This window comes from Fringilla coelebs (genome assembly GCF_963513975.1).
Source record: "Fringilla coelebs genome assembly, chromosome: 30".
Lineage (NCBI taxonomy): Eukaryota > Metazoa > Chordata > Aves > Passeriformes > Fringillidae > Fringilla > Fringilla coelebs.
In genome coordinates, this window is record NC_140056.1 from 985,792 (window position 1) to 1,002,429 (window position 16,638).

General features: G+C 61.9%; 2 protein-coding genes across 4 annotated transcripts; both read right to left on the bottom strand.

The window, feature by feature from the left end:
* Window positions 1–1,242: 1,242 nt before the first annotated feature.
* On the bottom strand, window positions 1,243–9,566 carry DNAJC14 (DnaJ heat shock protein family (Hsp40) member C14). 3 transcript variants are annotated; one of them, XM_084223457.1, is made up of 7 exons: window positions 9,446–9,566; window positions 6,913–8,547; window positions 6,725–6,831; window positions 4,872–4,991; window positions 3,621–3,781; window positions 2,620–2,722; window positions 1,243–1,503 (listed from the first exon to the last, which is right to left on the bottom strand). In XM_084223457.1, the coding sequence occupies exons 2-7, from the start codon at window positions 8,518–8,520 to the stop codon at window positions 1,287–1,289; spliced, it is 2,316 nt and encodes a 771-aa protein (XP_084079583.1). In that variant the 5' UTR covers window positions 8,521–8,547; window positions 9,446–9,566; the 3' UTR covers window positions 1,243–1,286. The 3 variants fall into 3 exon arrangements, with proteins under 3 accessions (XP_084079583.1, XP_084079584.1, XP_084079585.1); XM_084223458.1 differs by having other exon boundaries at window positions 9,394–9,510; XM_084223459.1 differs by having other exon boundaries at window positions 9,363–9,456.
* A 2,346-nt stretch (window positions 9,567–11,912) lies between these two features.
* On the bottom strand, window positions 11,913–15,930 carry PYM1 (PYM homolog 1, exon junction complex associated factor). The gene is made up of 4 exons (XM_084223473.1): window positions 15,884–15,930; window positions 14,281–14,374; window positions 12,969–13,206; window positions 11,913–12,785 (listed from the first exon to the last, which is right to left on the bottom strand). Exons 1-4 carry the CDS (start codon window positions 15,912–15,914, stop codon window positions 12,246–12,248), a joined length of 903 nt encoding a protein of 300 aa, XP_084079599.1. The 5' UTR covers window positions 15,915–15,930; the 3' UTR covers window positions 11,913–12,245.
* Between the last annotated feature and the right edge of the window lie 708 nt (window positions 15,931–16,638).

The following is a 16,638-nucleotide window of genomic DNA, read 5'->3' on the forward strand; positions in this document are numbered from 1 at the left end:
GATGGACATGGCTGGACAGACGGACACGGGATGGACACGGGAAGGACAGGGACAGCGCCGCGCCAGGACCCGCCTGACGGACACTGACAGACAGACAGACATGGCAGGGACAGATGGACGCAGCATGGACAGGGGGATGGACAGAGGGACACGGGATGGGCACAGTGTGGAGAAATGGACACAGGGATGGACAGGGGACATGGACAGATGGACATGGGGATGGATGCGGGGATGGACAAATGGGCACAGGAAGGACACAGGACATGGACAAACGGACACAGGGATGGACCCAAAACGGACACAGAGGGACAGGGGACAGGGGACAGGGACAGGGGACAGGGACAGGGGACAGGGACAGGGACAGGGGACAGGGACAGGGGACAGGGATAGGGACAGGGATGGGGACAGGGACAGGGACAGGGGACAGGGACAGGGGACAGGGGACAGGGACAGGGGACAGGGATGGGGACAGGGACAGGGGACAGGGACAGGGGACAGGGACAGGGATGGGGACAGGGGACAGGGATGGGGACCGGGACAGGGGACAGGGACAGGGGACAGGGACGGTCCCTGGCTGTGCCCTGGGAAGGCCCCATGGAGGCCCCGCCATGTCCCGGAGCTCCCAGGACGGGCAGTGACCGCGGCCCCAGGGGTCAGTTCGGCCCCAGGGGTCACTTATTGTCCCCAATAAAAGGCGCTGACCCCACACTGACCCCGAGTGCTCCTTCAGTGTCCAGGGACTGCCGCCATGATGGGTGTGGGGGCCGCCATGATGGGTGTGGGGGCCGCCTTGATGGATTGAGGCCGCCATGATGGGTGTGGGGGCCGCCATGATGGGTGTGGCCGCTTCTCCGTCCGTCCAGGCCGTGTCTCCCGGACTAACCGGACACGCCCCCACCCCACGGGTCAGTCCCGGCCCCTCCGGCCCCGCCACAACCCCGGTACCGGCGCCTGACGCGCCGCCAGCGCGGCCCTGCCCACACTCAAGATGGCGCCGCGCCCTGAGGCCTCCCCGGAACCTCCAACATGGCGGCGCCCATTGTGGCGCCAGTGACGTCATTCTTCTTCCGGTGCCAACCGGAAGTAGCGCGACCGGGAGCTCCCGGAGCCGGGGGGGACCCCCACACCAACCCCAATTTCCACCCCCCCTTTTTTATTTTTAAATACAAAAAACCACCACTCGATTTTCTTTAAAAAACCCGAAAAAAAAAAGAAAAAAAAATAGATTTTTTTATTCCAAGCCCTTTTTTTTTTTTTTTTTTGGGGTGGGGGTCGGGGGGGTCTCCTCAGCGCGGCAGCGGCCGCCGCCCCTTCTTCCTCCTCTTGTGCTTCGTGTCCCCCCTGGGGGCGCCCCCCTGGGGCTGGGGGGGTCCCTGGGGGGGTCCCGCAGCCGCGGGGGGGGCGGGGGAAGCCCCCCCGGGCTCGCCCGGATTTCCCTGGAAAACGCGGGCCAGGAAATCCTGGAGGTCGGCGGGGGACGGGGGGCTGCCCTTGGGGGGGGGCCTGGGGGGAGAGAGGAAAGGGGTTGGGGCAGGGCTGGGCGTACCTGGGCACCCCCTGGGCACTCCCTGGATACACCTGGGCACACCCTGAGCACACCTGGATGTACCTGGGCACACCCTGGGCACACCTGGATGTACCTGGGCACACCCTGAGCGCACCTGGGCACACCTGGATGTACCTGGGCACCCCCTGGGCACACCTGGGCACACCTGGGCACACCCTGAGCACACCTGGGCACACCCTGAGCACACCTGGGCACCCCCTGAGCACACCTGGATGTACCTGGGCACCCCCTAGGCACACCCTGGGCACACGTGGGCACACCTGGATGTACCTGGGCACACCCTGAACACACCTGGGCACACCTGGATGTGCCTGAGCACACCTGGGCACACCCTGAGCACACCTGGGCACTGCCTGGATGTACCTGGACACACCCTGAGCACACCTGGATGTACCTGGGCACACCCTGGGCACACCTGGATATACTTTGACACATCTGGGCACTCCCTAGACACCCTCTGGGCACACCTGGATGTACCTGGGCACACCTGAACACCTTTGGAACCTCCTACCCCAGGACTGACCACTGGAATCCAGACCCTGGACACCACCAGGACACCCCTGGACACCCCTGGATGTCCCCAGGACACCCCAGGACACCCTTGGGGACACCCCAGGACACCCTTGGGGACACCCCTGGACACCCTCGGGGACACCCCTGGACATCCCCAGGACACCCCAGGACACCCTTGGGGACACCCTTGGGGACACCCCCAGGTCACCCTTGGGGACACCCCAGGACACCCTTGGGGACACCCCAGGACACCCTTGGGGACACCCTCAGGACACCCTTGGGGACAGCCCTGGACACCCTTGGGGACACCCTTGGGGACACCCCCAGGACACCCTTGGGGACACCCCTGGACACCCTTGGGGACACCCTTGGGGACACCCTCAGGACACCCTTGGGGACAGCCCTGGACACCCTTGGGGACACCCTTGGGGACAGCCCTGGACACCCTTGGGGACACCCCTGGGGACACCCTTGGGGACACCCCTGGGCACCCTTGGGTACACCTTGGGGACACCCTTGGGGACACCCCCGTCACTGACCGCTGGCGTCCGGCCGGCGTGGCTGTCCTGGCGCCGAAGGACAGGTGGTAGGGGACACGGTGGCTGTCCGGGGAGATGGCCACGCGCTGGCAGCCCGCCCACTCTGGGGACAGACAGGGGACACTGGGTCACGGTGACACCAGGGAGCCTGGGGACGGCATGGTGACACCAGAGTGACCCCTGGGACGGGCATGGTGACACCTGGGCATGGTGACACCAGAGACCCTGGGGACGGCATGGTGACACCAGAGTGACCCCTGGGGAGGGCATGGTGACACCAGAGTGACCCCTGGGGTGGGCATGGTGACACCAGAGTGACCCCTGGGGACGGCATGGTGACACCAGAGTGACCCCTGGGGTGGGCAGGGTGACACCAGAGTGACCTGGGCTGGTGACACCAGAGTGACCCCTGGGGAGGGCATGGTGACACCAGAGAGACCCCTGGGGACGGCATGGTGACACCAAAGTGACCCCTGGGGACGGCATGGTGACACCAGAGTGACCTGGGCATGGTGACACCAGAGTGACCCCTGGGGTGGACATGGTGTCCCCTTGGTCATGCTGACACCAGGGACACCTGGTCATGGTGTCCCCTTGGTCATGGTGTCCCCCTGGTCATGGTGTCCCATTGGTCATGGTGACACCAGGGACACCTGGTCATGGTGTCCCCAAACTCCTGGGGATGGTCACGGTGTCCCCCTGGTCATGGTGACACCAGAGACATCCCTGGGATGGTGACATCAGAGAGGTCCCCAAGGATGGTGACACCAAGCACCCCCAGGGATGGTCATGGTGTCCCCTGGTCATGGTGACATCAAAGACCCTGGGACGGTCATGGTGACCCCTTGGTCATGGTGTCCCCAGAGACCCCCAGGGATGGTCACGGTGTCCCCTTGGTCATGGTGTCCCCTGCTCATGGTGACCCCGGGATCTGTCACCCCCCGTGTGGGTGTGCCCACCCCCCGGCCCCGTGGCCGTGTCCCCCCCGGGTGTCCCCTCACCGGTGACGTCGTAGACGTGGCCGTCCATGCGGGCCAGGTAGGTGACCTTGAGGCCCAGCAGGCTGGACTCGGCCCACAGGTCACCCTCCTCGGCCGCGTGCCACCCCCCGCACGGGCCACACCAGCGGCCACCGCGCGGGTCCCTGTCCAGCTGGAACCGCCTGTGGGGACATGGGGACATTGGGGACACTGTGCCACCCCCCGCACGGGCCACACCAGCGGCCACCGCGCGGGTCCCTGTCCAGCTGGAACCGCCTGCGGGGACACGGGGACATGGGGACATTGGGGACACTGTGCCACCCCCCGCACGGGCCACACCAGCGGCCACCGCGCGGGTCCCTGTCCAGCTGGAACCGCCTGCGGGGACACGGGGACACTGGGGACATTGGGGACACTGGGGACATTGGGGACACTGGGGACAATGGGGACACTGTGACAGCCCCAGGGACACAGCAGGACCCCCAGGACACAGTGTCACCCCAAGCTCCAGGGACATGTCACCCCAACTCTCCAAGACATGTCACCTAAGCCCCCCAGGACACGATGTCCCCCCCCCAGTGCTGTCCTCACTGTCCCAGGTGTCCCCTCTGTCCCCATTGTCCCTGCAGTCCCCACTGTCCCAGGTGTCCCCCCGTCCCCCTGCTGTCCCCACTGTCCCCATTGTCCCTGCAGTCCCAGGTGTCCCCATTGACCCTCCTGTCCCCATTGTCCCTGCAGTCCCAGGTGTCCCCATTGTCCCTGCTGTCCCCACTGTCCCAGGTGCCCCCCCATCCCCCTGCTGTCCCCATTGTCCCCACAGTCCCAGGTGTCCCCTCTTGTCCCCACTGTCCCCTCTGTCCCCCTTGTCCCAGGTGTCCCCACTGTTCCCGTTGTCCTGCAGTCCCAGGTGTCCCCAAGGGTGCCCCCATTGTCCCAGGTGACCCCCTGTCCCCGCTGTCCCATTGTCCCTGCAGTCCCAGCTGTCCCCCCGTCCCAGGTGTCCCCCCATCCCCCCACTGTCCCTGTTGTCCCCTCTGTCCCAGGTGTCCCCACTGTCCCCACTGTCCCTGTAGTCCCCACTGTCCCCACTGTCCCCATTGTCCCCGCTGTCCCTCTGTCCCCACTGACCCACTGTCCCCCCCCCAATCCCAGGTGTCCCCCGTCCCCCCCCTGTCCCAGGTGTCCCCCCTGTCCCCGTTGTCCCCATTGTCCCTGCAGTCCCCTCTGTCCCCCCCCAGTCCCAGGTGTCCCCGCTGTCCCCCGTGTCCCCACCTGTGGCGCCCCCCGCAGCGGGTGCAGCCCATGGCGTCCATGGCGTCCCTGAGCTCCTCCTGCAGCCGGCCCAGGAACGCGCCCAGCGCCCGCGCCAGCTCCCCGCGCGCCAGCTGCCTCCTGCACCCCAAAAACGGGAGTTAAAACCCAAAATATGGGATTGGCACCCCAAAATCTGGGATTGGCACCCCCAAAAATGGGAATGACAGCCCCAAAAATGGGATATACGGCCCTAAAAATGGGATATACAGCCCTAAAAACGCGCCCAGCGCCCGCGCCAGCTCCCCCCGCGCCAGCTGCCTCCTGCGCCCCAAAAACGGGGGTTAAACCCCAAAACATGGGATGGGCACCCCAAAATCTGGGATGGGCACCCCGAAATCTGGGATGGGCACCCCCAAAAATGGGATATACGGCCCTAAAAACGCGCCCAGCGCCCGCGCCAGCTCCCCCCGCGCCAGCTGCCTCCTGCACCCCAAAAACGGGGGTTACAACCCAAAATATGAGAATTAGAATCTAAAAAATGGGAATTATGCCCCAAACCCAGGATTCCCACCACAAAACTCGGGATTCCCACCCGGAATTTCCGCCCCAAAATCCGGGATTTACACCCCAAAACCTGGGATTACTACCCCAAAATTTGAGATTTACACCCCAAAACCCGGGATTCCCACCCCAAAATCGGGGATTTCCACCCCAAATCCGGGGATTCCCACCCCAAAATTTGGGATTTACACCCCAAAACCCGGGATCCCCACCCCAAAACCGGGGATTTCCAGCCCAAACTCACGCCTGGTACTCGCGCCGCCTCTCGGGGCTGCTCACCCGCTCCCAGCCTGCCCCAAAATTGGAATTCCCACCCCAAAACCCGGGATTCCCACCCCAAAATTTGGGATTCACGCCCCAAAACCTGGGATTCCTACCTCAAAGTTTGAGATTTACACCCCAAAACCCGGGATTCCCACCCCAAAATTCAGGATTCCCACCCCAAAATTTGGGATTCACGCCCCAAAACCCGGGATTCCCACCCCAAAATTTGGGATTCACACCCCAAAACCCGGGATTCCTACCCCAAAATCTGGGATTTACGCCCCAAAATTTAGGATTCTCACCCCAAAATTCAGGATCCCCACCCCAAAATCGGGGATTTCCACCCCAAAATTTGGGATTTACGCCCCAAAACCCGTGATTTCCACCCCAAAATTTGGGATTCACGCCCCAAAACCCGTGATTTCCACCCCAAATTTTGGGATTCTCACCCCAAAATTTGGGATTTACGCCCCAAAACCCGGGATTCCCACCCAAAACCGGGGATTCCCAGCCCAAACTCACGCCTGGTACTCGCGCCGCCTCTCGGGGGCTGCTCACCCGCTCCCAGCCTGCCCCAAAACTGGAATTCCCACCCCAAAACCCGGGATTCCCACCCCAAAATTTGGGATTCACGCCCCAAAACCTGGGATTCCTACCTCAAAGTTTGAGATTTACACCCCAAAACCCGGGATTCCCACCCCAAAATTCAGGATTCCCACCCCAAAATTTGGGATTCACACCCCAAAACCCGGGATTTACACCCCAAAATCTGGGATTTACGCCCCAAAACCCGGGATTCTCACCCCAAAATTCAGGATCCCCACCCCAAAATCGGGGATTTCCACCCCAAAATTTGGGATTTACGCCCCAAAACCCGAGATTTACCCCCCAAAATTTGGGATTTATACCCCAAAATTCAGAATTCCCACCCCAAAATCCGGGATTTAGACCCCAAAATCCTGGATTCCTTCCCCAAAATTTGAGATTTACACTCCAAAACCCGGGATTCCCACCCCAAAACCCGGGGATTCCCAGCCCAAACTCACGCCTGGTACTCGCGCCGCCTCTCGGGGCTGCTCACCCGCTCCCAGCCCGCCCGCAGCACCTTGAACGCCGCCTCCGCCCGGGGGTCGCGGCTCTTATCGGGGTGCACCTGCCGAGACACGGCCCTGGCTGTCCCCTCCGTGTCCCCGCGGTGTCCCCAAGCCCTCTCCGGGATGTCCCCAGCACCCACCAGCACCGCCAGCCGCCGGTACGCCCGCCGCAGCTCGGTGTCGCTGGCCGTGGGCTCCACGCCGAGCACCCGGAACGGGTCCAGCTCCTCCTCGGCCACCTCGGCCATTGTCACCAAACGTGTCACCTCCTCCTCGCCACCACCGCTGCCACCACCACCTCCTCCTCCGTGGCTCGCCCGCCGCCGGATCCACTCGCCCAGCAGCTCCCGGGAGCGGCGGAGCCCCGCGGAGGCGGCGCGGAGGAAGGAGCGGAGCCCCCCGAGGAGGAGGAGGAGGAGGAGGAAGAGCAGCGCCAGGAGAGCCCCGAGCAGGCGCAGGCACAGCGCGACCCCCGCCCGGGCCACCCGCAGGGACCCCCGCTGTCCCCCGGAGGTGTCGCCGGGCTCCTCCTCGTGGCGTTGTCGCCGCTGTCGCGCCTTGCGGGGGTCGCCGGTGTCCTCCGGGGGTCGCCGGTGGCGGCAGCCGAGGCCGCACGGGAGGTCCCGGGAGGGGCTCGGGGGAGCGGCCGGGGGGCACCGGCAGCCGCAGCGACCCCCGGGGGAGGGGACACTGCCGGGGCTGGGGACAGTCCCGGGGTTGGGGACACTGCCGGGGCTGGGGACACTGCCGGGGCTGGGGACACCCTCAGGGTTGGGGACACTACCAGGGCCGGGGACACTCCTGGGGCTGGGGACACCCTCGGGGCTGGGGACAGTCCCGGTGTTGGGGACACCCTCAGGACTCTGGACACTCCTGGGGTTGGTGACACCCCTAGGACCGAGGACGCCACCAGGGCTGGGGACACCCTCAGGGTTGGGGACATTCCTGGGGTTGGGGACATTCCTGGGGTTGGGGACACCCCTAGGACCGGGAAAGCCACCAGGGCTGGGGACACTGCCCATGTTGGGGACACTCCCGAGGTTAGGGACACTCCCGGGGTTGGGGACATTCCTGGGGCTGGGGACACCCCTAGGACCAAGAAAGTCACCAGGACTGGGGACACTCCTGGGGTTGGGGACACTCCCGGGGTTAGGGACACTCCTGGGGTTGGGGACACCCTCAGGGCTGGGGAAACTCCCGGATTTGGGGACACCCTCAGTATTGGGGACACTCCCGGGGTTGGGGACACCCTCAGGATTGGGGACACTCCCGGATTTGGGGACACTCCCGGATTTGGGGACACCCTCAAGGTTGGGGACACCCTCAAGGTTGGGGACACCCTCAGGGTTAGGGACACTCCCGGATTTGGGGACACCCTCAGGATTGGGGACACTCCCGGATTTGGGGACACCCTCAGGGTTGGGGACACTCCCGGGGCTGGGGACACTCCCGGGGCTGGGGACACCCTCAGGATTGGGGACACTCCCGGATTTGGGGACACTCCCGGGGCTGGGGACACTCCCGGAGCTGGGGACACTCCCGGGGCCGGTGACGCCACCAGGGCCGGGGACAGGAGAGTCGCGCTCGCCGCTCTCGTCGTCGTCGCCCCCCGCCGTGCCGGTGCCGGTGCCGGTGCCGGTGCCGGTGGCAGCGGGGGGGCGGCCGCAGGTCCCGTTCCAGGCGGCGCTGGAGCCCCCCCCGGGCCCGCTCCCCCCGGGGGCCGCCTCCCGGTACCGGGGCCGCTCCATCGCACCGGGCTTAGGTCACGGCCATCCCTGGGGGGACAGCGGGGTCAGCGGGCACCGGACCGGCACCGGACACCGCGGGGGGCACCGGACGGACCCCCTGACCCGCACCGGGACCCCCGAACCGAGCCCCGGGACACCCCGAACGGCCCCGGGACCCCCGAACCGAGCCCCGGGACACCCCGAACCGAGACCCGGGACACCCCGAACGGACCCGGGATTTCCCAGAATAGACCCGGGACTCCCGAACCGAGACCCGGGATCCCCCGAACGGACCCGGGACCCCTGAACCGAGACCCGGGATCCCCCGAACGGCACCGGGACCCCCGAACCGAGACCCGGGACCCCTGAACCGAGACCCGGGACCCCCCAGAATGGACCCGGGACTCCCGAACCGAGCCCCGGGACCCCCGAACCGAGACCCGGAACACCCCGAACGGCTCCGGGACCCCCCAGAATGGATCCGGGACCCCCGAACCGAGACCCAGGACCCTCAGAACGTCCCTGGGACCCCGAACCGAGACCCGGGACACCCCGAACGGCCCCGGGACCCCCCAGAATGGACCCGGGACCCCCGAACTGAGCCCCGAGACACTCCGAACAGCCCCGGGACCCTCAGAACGGCCCCGGGACCCCCGAACCGAGCCCCGGGAGCCCCCAGACCGGCCCCCGGGACACCCAGAACAGCCCCGGCACTCGGGGATCCCCCGATCAAACCCCGCGACGGCCCCGGGAACCGCGAAAACCGGTCCCGGGGACCCCCTAAACCGGCCCCGGGATCCCTGAACCGGGCCCGGGACCCCCGGACGCCCGGAGCCCCGGTACCGGTAGGGTTAGGGACTCACCACGCCGGTACCGGGCGGGTTCGGGACTCACCGGGCGGTACCGGGAGGGTTCGGGGGTGGTTCCGGGCGGGTTCGGGACTCACCAGCCGGTACCGGCGGGGGGGGCGGGGGGGTCGCGCCGCCGCCCCCCCCGGGTCCCCTCACGGCCGCACTTCCGCTTTCCGCCCGCCGCCGCGCTGGCCACGCCCACTTCCGGGGTGGGGCAGCACGCGCGAGAGGCGCGCGGCGCGCTCCTTAAAAGGCAATGGCCACGCCCCCTCAGCGGCACGAGCCCGTCCATAAATGGACATGGCCACGCCCCTGAAGGTATTGTCAACACCCTTTAAATTTGCATAGACACGCCCCTTATATTGGCTAGAGGCACGCCTCTTAAAGGGGCAACGCTTCTTAAAGGGGCAACGCCGGCGTCCCGTCACCGCGGTGGGCGCCAGTGCTCCCAGCGACCCCTCCCACTGCTCCCAGTATCCACCAGTGCTCCCAGTGACCCCTCCCAGTGCTCCCAGTATCCACCAGTGCTCCCAGCGACCCCTCCCAGTGCTCCCAGTACCCACCAGTGACCCCTGTGCCCCCTCCCAGCGACCCCTCCCAGTGCTCCCAGTTCGGGCTCTCTCCTGACCCCGCCCCCTTCAATCCAACCCCCCAGGACCCCCCAAATCCCCCTCGGGACCCCCAAATCCCCCCCAGGACCCCTAAATCCCGCCCAAATCCACCCAGGACCCCCCAAATCCCCCTCAGGACCCCCCAAACCCTCCCCAGGACCCCCCAAAGTCCCCCCAGGACCCCCCAAATCCCCCTCGGGACCCCCAAATCCCCCCCAGGACCCCCAAAATCCACCCGGGACCCCCCCAAATTCCCCCCAGGATCCCCAAAATCCCCCCCAGGACCCCCCAAATCCCCCCCAAATCCCCCTCGGGACCCCCCAAATCCCCCTCAGGACCCCCCAAATCCACCCAAGACCCCCCAAATCCCCCCAGGACCCCCCAAATCCCCCTCGGGATCCCCCAAATCCCCCCCAGGACCCCCAAATCCCACCCAGGACCCCCCAAATCCCCCTCGAGACCCCCCAAATCCCCCCAGGACCCCCCAAATCCCCCCCAACCCCCCCCCAGGACCCCCCAAATCCCCCTCGGGACCCCCCAAATTCCCCCCCAAATCCCCCCAGGACCCCCCAAATACCCCTCGGGACCCCCCAAATCCTCCCCGGGACCCCCTAAATCCACCCGGGACCCCCCCAAATTCCCCCCAGGATCCCCAAAATCCCCCCCAGGACCCCCCAAATCCACCCAGGACCCCCCAAATCCCCCCCAAATCCACCCAGGACCCCCCATATCCCTCTCGGGACCCCCCAAATCCCCCTCGGGACCCCCCCAGGACCCCCAAATCCGTCTCGGGACCCCCCAAATCCCCCCCAGGACCCCCCAAATCTCCCCCAAATCCCCCTCGGGACCCCCCAAATCCCCCCAGGACCCCCCAAATCTCCCCCAAATCCCCCCCAAATCCCCCTCGGGACCCCCCCAGGACCCCCCAAATCCCCCCAGGATCCCCCAAATCCCCCCCAAGGACCCCGACCCCCGCTGGGTCTCTGCTTTTTTTTATTCCTCCACCGCTCTGAAAAACGAAAGCCAAAAAAAGCCAAAAAAGAGAAAATTTGGGGAGGGGGCGGCGACACCGAGAGGGGGAGGGGCCACGGGGGGGGGGAGGGGGGCACGGCCCCGTTTTTTGTGGTTTTCACCCCATTTTTAAATCCCATTAAAAAGAGGGAGAGAAGTGGGGATGGAGGTGAAAAAAATGGGATAAAATTAGGGGAGAAATGGAAAAAAAAAATCGAAAAATTTGAAAAAATTAAAGGGAAAAAAAACCAAAAAAATGAAACAAAAAAAATCAAAATAAATCAGTAAAATAAAAGAAAAAAAAATCAATAAAATAAAGTGAACAGAAAATTAAAATAACAAAAAAGAAATTAAAATAAAGGAACAAAAAAAAATCAATTGAATGAAATCAACTGAAACAGGATGAAAATTAAAAGGAGAAAAATTTAAATGGAAAAATGAAAAGTGAAAAGGAAATAAGAGGAAAAATAACAGAAAATAAAATAAAAAATGAAGGGAGGAAGGAAAATAAAATGAAAGAAAATGAATGGAATAAAATGAAAGAAAGAAAATGAAATAAAATAAAATGAAATAAAATAAAATGAAAGAAATGAAATGAAATGAAAGAAACAAAATGGAATTAATGGAAAATAAAATGAAAGAAATGAAATGAAAGAAATAAAATGAAATTAACGGAAAATAAAATGAAAGGAAATAAATGAAATAAAATGAATGAAATAAAGGGAAAGAAAATGAATGAAATAAAAGGAATGAAATAAAATGAATGAAAGAAAATGAATGAAAGAAAATGAATGAAAGAAAATGAAAGAAATGAAATGAAATAAAATGAAGTAAAATGAAAGAAGTGAAATAAAATGAATGAATTAAAATGAAATAAAATGAAATAAAATAAAATGAAGTAAAATGAAAGAAATTAAAGAAAATGAATGAAGTAAAATGAAAGAAATGAAAGAAAATGAATGAAATAAAATGAAAGAAAATGAAAGAAAATGAATGAAATAAAATGAAATAAAATGAAGCGAATGAAGTGAAAGAAATGAAATAAAACGAAATAAAATGAAAGAAATGAAAAGAAATGAATGAAAATGAAATGAAATAAAATGAAAGAAATTAAAAGAAATGAATTAAAATAAAATGAAATAAAATGAAATAAAACGAAATAAAACGAAATAAAATGAAATAAAAAAAAGAAAAAAAATCCAAAAAAAATCAAAAATAAATTAAAAAAACCTCTAAAAAATCAGGAAAAAAACCCAAAAAAAATTAAAAATTTTTACGAGTCCAGCTCCAGCGCCCTGAGTTCCTCCTCCAGCGCCCTCCTCCGGGCCAGCTTGTCCAGCTGCTCCCGGCTGGGCTCGGGCAGCGCCCCCCGCTCCAGCCGCAGCCGCAGCTCCTCCACCTGCCGCAGCTTCTTCCGCAGGCTCTTCATGCGCCGGCCCCGCTCCGAGCTCCCCGCGCCTTCCCCGCAATTATTCCCGGCGTTATTCCCCGGATTATTCCCGGAATTAACCCCGGAATTCCCGAGGTTAATCGCAGGATTCATCCCGGAATTATTTCCTGAATTATTTCCCGAATTATTCCCCAAATTATTCCCCGAATTCCCCCCGGAATTCCCGATTTTACTCCCCGAATTCCCCCCGGAATTCCCGATTTTACTCCCCGAATTCCCCCCGGAATTCCCCAGGTTATTCCCGGAATTATTCCTCAAATTATTCCCCAAATTCCCGACGTTGCTCCCCGATTTACTCCCCGAATTCCCGACGTTGCTCCCCGCATTATCCCCCGATTTAATCCCGCCGTTTTCGCCCGAATTCTTCCCGGAATTCTTCAAATTCTTCCCGCAATCTGCTGAATTCTTCCCGGAATTCTCGCCGGGATTTTTCCCTGAATTCTTGCCGGAATTCCCGGGGTTTTCCACGTTTTTCTCCCCTCCCGCTGTCCCTCCTCCTCCATCGGCGCTGTCTCCTCCTCCTCCTCCTCCTCCTCCTCCTCCCACCTCGATTTTCTCCAGTCCGTCCCCGTGGTTTTCTCGATCTTTTTCTTTTTCCTGCTGTTGTTTCCTTTTCTCTTTGCGTTTCAGGTTCCTCCGGGCGCTTTTGGATAAAGTTGGGGAGGGGTCGCAGCCCCCCTCGGGTCTCCCCCCTCGGCTCGGTGGGGAAGGGGTGGGATCGGGGTTTAATCCCGGTGGAAGTTCGGGTTTGCTCCGGAAGAATTTCACGTATTTGTTCTCGTAGCTGGGGGAAAAAAAGGGGAAAAAAGAAAATAAAAATTAAAAAAATTTAAAAATAATTAAAAAAAAAAAGGTTAAGGGGTTTTGGGGAGGGGGACAGGAGGAGTTTGGAGGGGTCTGGGGGTGTCCTGGAGGGGTTTGGAGGAGTTCTGGAGGGTTCTGGGGGGGTCCTGGAGGGGTTTGGGGGGGACAGGAGGGGATTTGAGGGGTCTGGGGGTGTCCTGGAGGGGTCTGGGGGGGTCCTGGAGGGGTCTGGGGGGGTCCTGGAGGGGTCTGGGGGTGTCCTGGAGGGGTTTGGGGGGTCCTGGAGGGGTCTGGGGGTGTCCTGGAGGAGTCCTGGAGGGGTTTGGGGGGTCCTGGAGGGGTCTGGGGATGTCCTGGAAGGGTTTGGGGGGTTCTGGGGGGGTCCTGGAGGGGCCTGGGGGGGTCCTGGAAGGGTTTGGGGGGTTCTGGAGGGGTCTGGGGGTGTCCTGGAGAGGTTTGGGGGTGTCCTGGAGGGGTCTGGGGGTGTCCTGGAAGGGTTTTGGGGGTTCAGGAGGGGATTTGAGGGGTCTGGGGGTGTCCTGGAAGGGTTTGGGGGGGTTCTGGATGGGTTTGGGGGTGTCCTGGAGGTGTTTGGGGGTGTCCTGGAGGGGTCTGGGGGTGTCCTGGAAGGGTTTGGGGGGGTCCTGGAGGGGTTTAGGGGGGTCCTGGAGGGGTTTGGGGGGGTTCTGAAGGGGATTTGAGGGGTTTGGGGGGCACAAAAGGGGTCTGGGGGGCCCAGAGCTAAGCCTGGGTGGGACCTGACCCCTCCCCACATCCCCAGGACCCCCTCCTGGGGTATGACCCTTCCCCATCCCTCATCCCTGGGACCCCTCCCCAAACTCTGGGGACCCCCAGGACCCCCCTGGAACCCCCCAAGACCCCCCAGACCCCCACTCACACGGGCACCTCCTCCTGGGGCACGTAGCCCTCCTTGACCCCTCACCCCTGAGACCCCTCCCCACACCCTGGGACCCCCAGGACCCCCTGAGACCCTCCCTGAGACCCCCTCAGGACCCCTCCCCATACTCTGGGACCCCCCCAGACCCCCACTCACACGGGCACCTCCTCCTGGGGCACGTAGCCCTCCTTGACCCGGCGCTGCTTCCGCCAGGTCCCGTCCGGGCGCTGCGTGGACGGGATGTACCTGCCTGGGGACACGGGGACAGCTGGGGACACGGCGGGGACACGGGGACAGCTGGGGACATGGGGACAGGGCAGGGACACGGGGACAGCGCAGGGACACGGCGGGGACACAGGGACAGCTGGGGACACGGGGACAGCGCAGGGACACGGGGACAGGGCAGGGACACGGGGACAGGGCAGGGACACGGGGACATGGCGGGGACACGGCGGGGACACAGGGACAGCTGGGGACACGGGGACAGGGCAGGGACACGGGGACATGGCGGGGACACGGCGGGGACATGGGGACAGCTGGGGACACGGGGACAGGGCAGGGACATGGCAGGGACACGGGGCAGCGCAGGGACATGGGGACAGGGCAGGGACACAGCGGGGCCATGGGGACAGCTGGACATGGCAGGGACATGGGGACAGCTGGGGACACACTGGGGACACTGTGGGGACATGGGGACAGCTGGGGACATGGCGGGGACATGGCAGGGACATGGGGACATGGCAGGGACACGGGGACAGCGCAGGGACACTGGGACACGGGGACAGCTGGGGACACGGGGACAGGGCAGGGACACGGGGACAGGGCAGGGACCTGGGGACAGGGCAGGGACCTGGGGACATGCTGGGGACACACTGGGGACAGCACAGGGACAGAGCAGGGACAGTGGGGACAGTGAGGACAACACAGGGACAGCACAGGGACATGGTGAGGACAGTGTGGGGACATGGGGACACACTGGGGACACTGTAGGGACACGGTGGGGACAGCTGGGGACAGTGAGGACAACACAGGGACAGCGTGGGGACAGTGTGGGGACATGGGGATACCATGGGGACACTGTGGGGACAGCGTGGGGACAGTGCGGGGACAGTGTGGGGATGTGGTGACACAGTGGGGACAGCTGGGGACCGTGGAGTGACAGCTGGGGATGGCACAGGGACACTGTGGGGACAGTGGGGACAGCCCCACAGACACCACCGGGACTTGGGGACACCCTGGGGACCCCAGGACACCCCAAAGACCCTTCCAGGACCCCCAGGGGGGCTTGGGGACATTCCCAGGGACCCCTCCCCCAAATCCAACCCCACTCAGAGACCCCAAACCCCTCACGGGGACCCCTCCCCAAAACCCCCACCCCCCCCCTCCCCTCACAAACCCCGGACCCCCCCTCAAGCCCCTCACGGTGGTCCCGGGACCCCCCTCAAACCCCCTTTAGACCCTTTCTGACCCTGAGACCCCCCCTCAGAGACCCCAACCCCCTCACGGGACCCCCAAACCCCTCACGGACCCCTCCCCAAAACCCCCACCCCCCCTCCCCTCACAAACCCCGCCCCTCCCCCTCAGACCCCTCACGGGGGTCCCGCCCCCCCCAATCCCCCCCCGGGCCCCTCCCGCCCACGGGAGCCCCGCGCGGGTTCGGGGGGGGGTCCCGGGGGTCCCGGGGGTCCCGGGGGTCTCGGGGCAGCCCCGGGAGGGGTCCCGGAGCCCCCCCAGGCCGCGGGGCCCCCCCCGCGCTCACCGGTCTCGTCCGTCACATAGGGCGTCGCCATCTTTGCGCGCGCGCCGCGGGGCCGCCCCGGAAGTGACGCAAAGGCGGCGGCGGCGAGGCGGCTCCGGGGGCGGGGTCTGCGGGTGGGGGCGTGGCCATGTGTGGGATATGGAAATTAGAGGGCGGGGCTAACGGCGGAAATGAGGTTTGATGATATGGTAATTAGAGGGCGTGGTAATGAAATCAGTGGGCGTGACCACATGTTATATTTAAATAGTATTGAAATTAAGGGGCGTGGCCATGCCTTTAAAGGAAATGTGGGTAATGCTATGGGGGCGTGGCCATTGATGGATATGGAAATTAGAGGGCGCGGCCAAAATGAGGATATTAGCTCATTAATATGCAAACTAGAGGGAGGGATCACCAGATGATATGCAAATAAGTGGGTGTGGTCAACTAGTGGAGATATGCTTCATGAATATGGAAATTAAAGGGTGTGGCCACTGTTATGGAAATTAGGAGCATGGCCAAAACACTGAAATTCACTTTAATTGATATGGAAATTAGGGGGCGTGGTCATCAAACAGAATGCTAATCACATGGTCAAAATTTATACCCGTGATATGCAAATTAGGGGGCGTGGTTAAACAAACCACAGCCTTTGCCATGGAAAATGGGGGTGTGGCCATTGAAGTCTATGGAGATTAGGGGGCGTGGTCAAGAGTGACATGAGCTTAATTAATATTAAAATTAGGGGCATGGTCATATGTTTATATGGAAATGAG

What these genes read in the sequence shown, in the direction of transcription:
- DNAJC14 (XM_084223457.1), bottom strand. Translation starts at nt 8,520, where the DNA reads ATGGAGCGGCCCCGGTACCGGGAGGCGGCCCCCGGGGGGAGCGGGCCC. An exon ending in CGCTGCGGGGGGCGCCACAG is followed by an intron (nt 3,782 to 4,871) that starts GTGGGGACACGG and finishes ATGTCCCCACAG; the next exon opens with GCGGTTCCAGCTGGACAGGG. An exon ending in ACGCCGGCCGGACGCCAGCG is followed by an intron (nt 1,504 to 2,619) that starts GTCAGTGACGGG and finishes CTCTCCCCCCAG; the next exon opens with GCCCCCCCCCAAGGGCAGCC.
- PYM1 (XM_084223473.1), bottom strand. Translation starts at nt 15,914, where the DNA reads ATGGCGACGCCCTATGTGACGGACGAGACCG. An exon ending in CCCCAGGAGGAGGTGCCCGT is followed by an intron (nt 13,207 to 14,280) that starts GTGAGTGGGGGT and finishes TTTTTCCCCCAG; the next exon opens with CTACGAGAACAAATACGTGA. An exon ending in ACGGACTGGAGAAAATCGAG is followed by an intron (nt 12,786 to 12,968) that starts GTGGGAGGAGGA and finishes AATTCCGGGAAG; the next exon opens with AATTCGGGCGAAAACGGCGG.